This window comes from Brachionichthys hirsutus, chromosome 1 (assembly GCF_040956055.1).
Source record: "Brachionichthys hirsutus isolate HB-005 chromosome 1, CSIRO-AGI_Bhir_v1, whole genome shotgun sequence".
In the NCBI taxonomy this organism is placed as follows: Eukaryota; Metazoa; Chordata; class Actinopteri; order Lophiiformes; family Brachionichthyidae; genus Brachionichthys; species Brachionichthys hirsutus.
In genome coordinates, this window is record NC_090897.1 from 16956002 (window position 1) to 16966467 (window position 10466).

Consider the following 10466-nt stretch of genomic DNA (forward strand, 5'->3'; position numbering starts at 1 on the left):
CACTGTGTCTGTGCCGTAGAGTTAGCTACGCTCTCACAGCACAGACATGGTCCTGTCATGCTAATTTGGAATTCACAGAGACTTTTTCTGCTTAAAGTCTCCATTTTGTTGTTGTCCTGGTCTCCATCTTGGAGCTGCCATGTGGTCTCAGCATTCCGTTTCTCCATGCTGCTTCTTTGTCTCTTCTGAAACGCTCAAAACAATCTTTACACATCATATTTCTCACATGTTACATTTCCAACACACACCACATTCTGGTTTCTTTTCCTCAACTTAGCTGTTCCTCCACACATTCTCAATACTTTCCGTATACTCACCGGTTCCTGCTTCTTCCTTCTGACGTTCTTCTCCACTCCTCCATCTAAGCGACCTTCTCAATCCTTCTTAAATCTCCTCCATCATTAAACTTCCTCTCGTACTTTAATTACTAAAACATCACTTTTTCCTTCTTCTTTGCTAGAAATAATTTATTTACAAACAATCTACCTTCCTAGATGTCTATTTTCAACTGGGAAAGATATCCCCCCTTGCACGAATGTCCAGTCGAGGCCTGCAGAACTGGTCGCCATTTTGGAGTTGTTGTCTGCATGAGGTTTCTGTGCAGCGTCCATCTTCAATTCACCATGTGGCATGTCTTTGTCTGCTTCTGAAACATTCTCCATCATTTTGAAAACTGTTAAACATTTTTCCCTCTTTTTTCTTTTTATGGCATGATCTTGCAAAATGTCCTCTTCGGTTACAGTTCCAACACTTGGCTTCACTTACCTTGTTCTTTCTCCCATACTTACTGGTTGTCTGCTTGTTCCTTATTCTTCGACGTTCTTCCTCCACCTCTCCATCCAAATCGTGCCAAAATACTTCACCTTTTCCTTTTGTTGCATTCTCCATTCCTGCATCAATTCTTACCAACCAACAATCCACTCCTGCATTCTTTCTATCTCCTCTTTAATCCACAACTGGTGTAAACGTTCAACTTCCTCCTTCACTGGTTCATTTTCTGTTCTGACTCATGTGGATATGCATCCCCCTCAATGGTTCTACTTTCAAATGACCAGTGAATCCATAATTTGCTTCCCAAGGGTTTACATTCTCAGAAGAATCTGGGTAGCGATATTTCATATATTTTTTGTCCCCTGTTGGGATCTGTTGCTCACTAACAACAGGCTCTTTTTTCTTTTTCCCGTTACAAATCCCCATTATGCTAAATACAGAGTGTGGTTGATCAAAATACAAAGTTCTCACGGACCAATATCCAGTTCCTGAACAACAAGCTGACCAGATGAGGCTTCAAAGGTAGCCTTTCACCGGAGCCTTTGCTCAGAACTAATATTGTTTTCGATGCAATCGATAACCACCTACATTCCTCATAAGCCAAAACAATATCAACCCAAAATGATCTTCAGCCGTTAACGGACCGTCAGCCAGATGACCAATAATGCTCAGACTTCATTCACGCAATACGCATTCAAAACACAGACACACTCCCCACGTGGCTACTCGCTCGCTCGCTCTCTCTCTCTCTCTCTCTCTCTCTCTCTCTCTCTCTCCCCCTCTGGCCAGACTAGTTCTCACTTATTTTTAAGGTAAACATTGTAATAATGATTCCTTCTTGCGCGTAACTTTTCATGCACACGACCGGCGTGCGCGAAACCCATACACGTGAACCCGCACGCGCGCAACCATTCATGCACGCGCCCAGCACGGCGAAATCTCATACACGTGAACCCGCACGCGCGTAACCTAATTTGCGCGACCAGCGCGGGTTAAAGCAGCTGCAGTACTTTAACACAAGTTTGTCTTACCTTCTTTAAAATGTGCGTAGGATCGCTGTTCGGCCTCGTCAAACCACCCGTCGGCGAACCGAAAGAGGAAGGCTGGCCAGTGAAGAAGTTGCTCCACCGGACTTTAGATTCGCTCCGTCGGAGCACGTGCACGTTCAGCTTCCTCACCGCGGCTCGAAGACGTCGGTTATATTGAGCGCCGGCACTTCGAAGGACCAACTTATGTCGGGGTTATTCCCCGACACACTGTGTAAGAAATAATTAAACGCACACAAAATGAATCAGGCAGACAAACTTTGATACTTTACCGGTAAGGAGGGACCTTGCTCGCCCAGCGGCTGCGACAAAAGACCCCCCCCCCCGAAACCTCGCGGCCTTTTTATTAACACGGTGAAAGTGGGTGGGTCTCAGGTATTTACATAGATCCCTACCCCCTAGAGACGAAGGGATCTCTACCTAGAGAAACACTCGTGGTCACATCCATCTTAAAAATCTACAATGAGACAATGAAAATACAACAATAACTCTAACATAAATACACAAATAGAAAAACTATTTTATCAACATATGGGTCATTTAAAGTTCTGCACTCTTCCAACTAAAACATAATCCAATACCGACTGTATTGACCCCGCCCTCGTGACCCCCCCAGAAATCTGGGGGGGGGGGGGTCTGTCCATTTTCATCACAAGACTGTGATGGTGTAGGTCTTGTGTAGGTGCAAACGTAACTGTGATGAACGGGGGGGGGTCAGCTTCCCGATCGGTGAACGTTGCAGGAAAGAGGAACTCCCCAGGCAGCCAGAGGCCACGGGCGGTGCCCCCTCACTGACGGGCCTGGACCCAGAACAAAACAAATCCTAACCAAACTATGAGGGAGAAAAGTCTCCGTGGGTTCTCAGTCCTCCAAGTCGAGGTGAATCAAGAAGAGCCAAAGAGAACCAGACGTTGAAGTTTGGTTGAGGACGTTTCAGCTCTCAGCCAAGATGGACTGAAGAAGCCTCGTGGGTGAGACGTCTTCACCCACAGTCCATTTGGTTCTTTATTTGCTCTTCGTGACTGACCCAGACCCTGATGACTGACTGCTTATTGGTAACTCCGCCAAGCTAAGGCTGTAAAGAACTAATGAAAGTAAAACCAGCCTAACGGGGGACGGCAGCAGCCCTTCGCCTTCCCTTTACATATATAATTAAATTTAAAAAGAGGAATATAATTTGACCAATAACCTTACCTGCCAGAAGTACTTTGCCCGACCAGAACTACATGATGGGAAAAAGAGTCCAGAAGGAGTCTTGTAGTACGTTCCGGAGCAGCAAGCTAGAGCAGGTTTGGCCCCTCTGATCCGGAAGCCCTGTTTACTGTCTCACAAGATCAAATAGTCTATTGGAGGCGGAGTCTGCAGTCTCTGATTGTCTTTCTAGTTACACGTTGTCCACCCTGTTACTGCTGTGTCCACCCTGTTACACGTTGTCCACCCTGTTACTGCTGTGTCCACCCTGCTACTGCGATGTCCACCCTGTTACTGCTGTGTCCACCCTGTTACATGTTGTCCATCCTGTTACTGCTGTGTCCACCCTGTTACATGTTGTCCACCCTGTTACTGCTGTGTCCACCCTATTACTGCCGTGTCCACCCTGTTACTGCTGTGTCCACCCTGTTACATATTGTCCACCCTGTTACATGTTGTCCACCCTGTTACTGCTGTGTCCACCCTGTTACATGTTGTCCACCCTGTTACTGCTGTGTCCACCCTGTTACATATTGTCCACCCTGTTACATGTTGTCCACCCTGTTACATGTTGTCCACCCTGTTACTGCGGTGTCCACCCTGTTACTGCTGTGTCCACCCTGTTACTGCTGTGTCCATCCTGTTGCTGCTGTGTCCACCCTGTTACTGCAGTGTCCACCCTATTACTGCCATGTCCACCCTGTTACTGCTGTGTCCACCCTGTTACATGTTGTGTCCACCCTGTTACATGTTGTCCACCCTGTTACTGCTGTGTCCACCCTGTTACATATTGTCCACCCTGTTACATGTTGTCCACCCTGTTACATGTTGTCCACCCTGTTACTGCTGTGTCCACCCTGTTACATATTGTCCACCCTGTTACTGCTGTGTCCACCCTGTTACTGCTGTGTCCACCCTGTTACATATTGTCCACCCTGTTACATATTGTCCACCCTGTTACATGTTGTCCATCCTGTTACTGCTGTGTCCACCCTGTTACATGTTGTCCATCCTGTTACATGTTGTCCACCCTGTTACTGCTGTGTCCACCCTGTTACTGCTGTGTCCATCCTGTTACTGCTGTGTCCATCCTGTTACATGTTGTCCTTCCTGTTACTGCTGTGTATTTTACGTTAATTAACCAAAATGTAATAATATTTTGTTCGTCTTTGTGAATGAATTGAGAAACTGAAATCAGTTCAAAACATTGCACTTTCTTTTTATTGCAAAATATGAATATATTTTTTAAAGACTTTTACTGATCAAATAAGGGACATTTAGGTCTTCCAAAATGTAAAAAGCAAAATAACCATGCATTCAGATCACTTATCAATAAAGATAAAAATGTCCCAGAACAGGGTGGACATTTGGACGATGTTGAATTCCAAGAATTTGTTGAAAATTATTGGAATTCAATATCCTGAGCTTGACAGATAAATACTAAATACTTAAATTAATTTTAGATGTAATTTTCTTGTAGTTTAATAATCCCTCCTTCAGAAAAATATTGCAAAGTTGATAATTTAAAAAAAAGAATCCTGAAAAGGCCCCGAACTGACCGGACTGTCCCGACCAGGACCTTCTGGGGACAGAGAGACGTTCCGGCCGCGGAGGCCTGTGGAGGAACACGTGACGCCAGTACCGGAAGTGACTGCGTTGAGCCGTCATCACACGTGACGCCAGTACCGGAAGTGACTCCATTGAGCCGCCAAGTTTCGGTTTTAGCCGGACGCATGTGAAGTTCTTCAGCGTCCACTCCGGGTGTTCGGACGAGGACTGCAGGTAATCCCAATAATCAATAATCAATAATCTCAACACGCCGTAACAGCCCCGCGGTGACGCGAGTAGAAAGATGACGTCATGACCTCAGATCTGGGACGGGCAGCGTTTAATCAGCATGGCGGAACCGGAACGTCACGCTTTTATCCTTTATAATGGACTCCGAACTGGTTTCTGTGACGTCACGAGTACAGGTAGCACAAAGTCCATATGGAACTTGTTGCTGGTAAATGTTGACGCCATGATTTATAGTTTTCGACACGCTTAAATGTAAATCTGAGGACTTGCGTTATTTCTTTTTCCTATTTAAGTGAAACCGAAAGCTGTAACGAGTAACGAGTAACGACAAGCTTCGTCAGCTGAGGGAAGTAACTCTTTATATTATTGTTATATCAGTTTGATGTGCGCTGATGACTGTAATACTACTAGTACTAGTATTACTAATACTTCTACTCGCCTCTCCTTACATAAAATAAAATGTAAAAGTGTTTCAATTTATTTTAAAGTAATATTGAACAAACTAGTTTTAAGAGACAAATAAAAAGTGATTAATTCAGTTTGAAATAAAGGCAGGAATCAACTCTTCAGCATCGGATCTATAAATGGTCAAATAAAATGTTTCATAGCCGAAGTTATTAAAGGAGACATGTTATACCCTTTGTCCACAAGTTAACGCAGTTCTCAAATACTTATATGAAATATCTGAGCCAGTCTTTAGTCAAAAGAGCAAACTGATGCTGCAGGACAGCGTCCCTCATTTCTGTCTCAAACAGGTGCCGCAGGACAGCGTCCCTCATTTCTGTCTCAAACAGATGCTGCAGGACAGCGTCCCTCATTTCTGTCTCAAACAGATGCTGCAGGACAGCGTCCCTCATGTCTGTCTCAAACAGATGCTGCAGGACAGCGTCCCTCTTTTCTGTCTCAAACAGATGCTGCAGGACAGCGTCCCTCATTTCTGTCTCAAACAGATGCTGCAGGACAGCGTCCCTCTTTTCTGTCTCAAACAGATGCTGCAGGACAGCGTCCCTCATGTCTGTCTCAAACAGATGCTGCAGGACAGCGTCCCTCTTTTCTGTCTCAAGCAGATGCTGCAGGACAGCGTCCCTCATTTCTGTCTCAAACAGATGCTGCAGGACAGCGTCCCTCGTTTCTGTCTCAAGCAGATGCTGCAGGACAGCGTCCCTCATGTCTGTCTCAAACAGATGCTGCAGGACAGTGTCCCTCATGTCTGTCTCAACAGATGCTGCAGGACAGTGTCCCTCATGTCTGTCTCAACAGATGCTGCAGGACAGCGTCCCTCACGTCTGTCTCAACACCCTGAAACATTTTTTCCAGTTTTCCCTAGAACATTACCACCAAAAACTTCACCCGCTCTGCTCTTCTTCTTCAACTCCCGTATTCCATCTCGTGACTCAGTTGATGTCAGACTTAAGATAAGAACAATTCCCCCCCCCCCCCCCCCCCCCCCCCGAGTCCACCTGCAGCTTCGTCTCTTTTTGTTGTTTGTTTATGAAATGAAAGGCTTAAGAACATTTATAACGAAACAAAAGAGCCGGCGGTTTCGAGCTGAAAGCAGATTATTCCTTTCTTTCAGGATTCAGACTCGTACCTGTTGATGCCGTTTCATCACTGCAGGAACAGAGAATACAAATTCAGTACACGCACAAAGTATATTTGGTCTTCATCGAGTCCACCGTCCTCCTAAGGTCAGTGCAGCAATGGCTCCCCGACTGGACGACGTCATGCGCCTGTGCTGTGAAATCTCCGCCCAGGATCAGATCAAGGTGGCGGTGAAGAGCTCGACCAGGGGGGCGCTGGTGGCGGGAGGGACCGCCCTCGTGGGCGGGCTGCTCGGTGGACCTCCGGGGATCGCTGTCGGTAAGGAGAAGTACTTCTGAGTCGTTGATGGTGACTGGAGCGATTCCTCATCGGGGGGGGCGGGTCCTTGGTCTGCCTGCAGGCGGCGCTCTTGGCGGTCTCCTGGGCAGCTGGATGGTCAGCGGGCAGTTCAAGCCTCTTCCTCAGATCCTGGTGGAGCTGCCGGCCGAAGAGCGACAGAAGCTCTACGACGACGTCGTGGCCGTCTTGGGCGGTCTGAGCTGGATGGACGCGGCTCAGCTCGTCGCCCTGGTGATGGGGAACGCCACCCTCCAGCAGCAGGTCACCGCGGCCCTGATGAACTACGTCACGCAGGAGCTGCGGGCGGAGGTGTGTTACCGGGACTGAGCCGAGCTCCGTAGGACCGGCTGTTGGACCCGCAGCGATCGATTCTTCAGGCCCATCCACTCCGTTGGGGGTTTTTAACAGAACACAACTTTCGGTATTATATTTCAAATAAAATAAACACTGGAAGGTTTGTGATTTCATTACGTTTTTTCCAAGATTGGTAAAAAGTCAATTTTGTGTGTTTAATACTTTTATCATGACTTATTTTCTTTTTTGTCGTATTGATACGCCGATGGTTCACCGCACAATGAATTACTACTACTGCTACTACTACGCTGGTATTTTTCGGATGGATGATTGTTGCCGGCAGGCCTCAGTCATGCGTCGGTATTACAGAGCTAAAGAACAGCAACAAAGGAAGAGGACGTTTCACCTGGAACATGTCTGCTGGAAAGGGTCTGACGTCAGCAGGTGATTCGTCGTTGACGTTTTGTTCAATAAGTGGCATTGCCTGATCAGCTGATGAATCCAGCCATGACACTGAAGGAAATGGACTGCAGCATCACCTTCACCCACTAGAGGGCGCCATGCTACCGTAAACTACAATGACAAACGTCCATTCAAAAGCCAGCTGATTTATTTTATTCATCAATAAATGTTGTTGAAATGACAGACTTGGATCATATTCCTGTGTCCAATAGAAACCAGAGAAATGGAACAAAAACATTGTGTACTATAGGTACATTGTGTACTGTAGGTACATTGTGTATTGTAGGTACATTGTGTACTATAGGTGATTATATATTGTATGTACATTGTGTACTGTAGGTACATTGTGTATTGTAGGTACATTGTGTACTATAGGTACATTGTGTAATGTATGTACATTGTGTACTATAGGTACATTGTGTATTGTGTGTACATTGTGTACTATAGGTACATTGTGTATTGTATGTACATTGTGTACTGTAGGTACATTGTGTATTGTAGGTACATTGTGTACTATAGGTGCATTGTGTATTGTATGTACATTGTGTACTGTAGGTACATTGTGTATTGTATGTACATTGTGTATTGTGTGTACATTGTGTACTATAGGTACATTGTGTAATGTATGTACATTGTGTACTATAGGTACATTGTGTAATGTATGTACATTGTGTACTATAGGTACATTGTGTATTGTGTGTACATTGTGTACTATAGGTACATTGTGTATTGTATGTACATTGTGTACTGTAGGTACATTGTGTATTGTAGGTACATTGTGTACTATAGGTGATTATATATTGTATGTACATTGTGTACTGTAGGTACATTGTGTATTGTAGGTACATTGTGTACTATAGGTACATTGTGTAATGTATGTACATTGTGTACTATAGGTACATTGTGTATTGTGTGTACATTGTGTACTATAGGTACATTGTGTATTGTATGTACATTGTGTACTGTAGGTACATTGTGTATTGTAGGTACATTGTGTACTATAGGTGCATTGTGTATTGTATGTACATTGTGTACTGTAGGTACATTGTGTATTGTATGTACATTGTGTATTGTGTGTACATTGTGTACTATAGGTACATTGTGTATTGTAGGTACATTGTGTACTATAGGTACATTGTGTATTGTGTGTACATTGTGTACTATAGGTACATTGTGTATTGTATGTACATTGTGTACTGTAGGTACATTGTGTATTGTAGGTACATTGTGTACTATAGGTGCATTGTGTATTGTATGTACATTGTGTACTGTAGGTACATTGTGTATTGTATGTACATTGTGTATTGTGTGTACATTGTGTACTATAGGTACATTGTGTAATGTATGTACATTGTGTACTATAGGTACATTGTGTATTGTATGTACATTGTGTATTGTGTGTACATTGTGTACTATAGGTACATTGTGTACTATAGGTATATTGTGTATTGTATGTACATTGTGTATTGTGTGTACATTGTGTACTATAGGTACATTGTGTACTATAGGTATATTGTGTATTGTATGTACATTGTGTACTGTAGGTACAGTGTGTAATGTATGTACATTGTGTACTATAGGTACATTGTGTATTGTATGTACATTGTGTATTGTGTGTACATTGTGTACTATAGGTACATTGTGTACTATAGGTATATTGTGTATTGTATGTACATTGTGTACTGTAGGTACAGTGTGTATTGTATGTACATTGTGTACTATAGGTACATTGTGTAATGTATGTACATTGTGTACTATAGGTACATTGTGTATTGTATGTACATTGTGTATTGTGTGTACATTGTGTACTATAGGTACATTGTGTATTGTGTGTACATTGTGTACTATAGGTACATTGTGTAATGTATGTACATTGTGTACTATAGGTATATTGTGTATTGTATGTACATTGTGTACTGTAGGTACAGTGTGTATTGTATGTACATTGTGTACTATAGGTACATTGTGTAATGTATGTACATTGTGTACTATAGGTACATTGTGTATTGTATGTACATTGTGTATTGTGTGTACATTGTGTACTATAGGTACATTGTGTAATGTATGTACATTGTGTACTGTAGGTACATTGTGTATTGTATGTACATTGTGTACTGTAGGTACATTGTGTATTGTATGTACATTGTGTACTGTAGGTACATTGTGTATTGTATGTACATTGTGTACTGTAGGTACATTGTGTATTGTATGTACATTGTGTACTGTAGGTACATTGTGTATTGTATGTACAGTGTGTACTGTAGGTACATTAGTGGATTCAGCACACTGCCTGCAGGAAAGTCGTGATGAAAAGTCAGTTTGTTTTTGTCTTCGTTACGTTTTGCTTCTGGATTAACAACGGAGACTCATTTTAAAACCGAATAACAGTCATGCATGAAAAATGTCAAACCGAATAGCAAGAATAAAAATATTTGATATGAATTTGACTATTTTATGCTGAATAAACGTGAATAACGTGCTTTTTTTGCTGCAGTGAATGTTTCCATTACTAAAAAGGTCTAATCTTAGCAAGTGAATTATGCAACAGGAAATATGGTCATTGTTACAAGTCACTTCAGATTTTTCACCCGATTTCCATCAATCATTAAATGAGAAGAATCAAAATGTCATTTCGCTGTGGCTTACAGATTTACTGGCCATCAGAAGGTTAATACATTCAACGATTAAAGAGCGACACAAACGTGCACCGTCAAACCGGAGCTCGTCGTGCACGCGAGCTCTGGGTCGGTCTTTGCCCAGTTCTGCCACTGATGCCGAGCACATTGGTGGAGCGGAGCTTTTTGGGCAGCCAGCTGGAAACACTGGGGGGGCAGACTTTATTAGTTACGCTAATGAGCCTCATCAAAATCAAAAACTGCAGATCTGAAGGTCATTTTTGTCTTTGGCTTCGTCTCTCCACGTGACGACGGCGGTGAAGGCGTTCATTTTACTGCTGTGCTGCATTCAAGCAGGCCAGGAAAGATCAGCGCCGAGCGTCAAGCGGTCATTTACAACACATGTTCT

General features: G+C 43.5%; 1 protein-coding gene across 2 annotated transcripts; it reads left to right on the forward strand.

The window, feature by feature from the left end:
- Nucleotides 1-4712: 4712 nt before the first annotated feature.
- On the forward strand, nucleotides 4713-7597 carry LOC137894083 (protein C19orf12 homolog). 2 transcript variants are annotated; one of them, XM_068739563.1, is made up of 3 exons: nucleotides 4713-4790; nucleotides 6494-6665; nucleotides 6748-7597. In XM_068739563.1, exons 2-3 carry the CDS (start codon nucleotides 6506-6508, stop codon nucleotides 7011-7013), a joined length of 426 nt encoding a protein of 141 aa, XP_068595664.1. In that variant the 5' UTR covers nucleotides 4713-4790; nucleotides 6494-6505; the 3' UTR covers nucleotides 7014-7597. The 2 variants fall into 2 exon arrangements, with proteins under 2 accessions (XP_068595664.1, XP_068595657.1); XM_068739556.1 differs by having other exon boundaries at nucleotides 4719-4790; nucleotides 6499-6665.
- Nucleotides 7598-10466: the final 2869 nt, after the last annotated feature.

Bases quoted from the DNA above. Each gene is read 5' to 3' on its own strand.
- LOC137894083 (XM_068739563.1), top strand. From the start codon at position 6,506: ATGGCTCCCCGACTGGACGACGTCATGCGCCTGTGCTGTGAAATCTCC. The intron at 6,666-6,747 runs GTAAGGAGAAGT...GTCTGCCTGCAG, and splicing joins ACCTCCGGGGATCGCTGTCG to GCGGCGCTCTTGGCGGTCTC.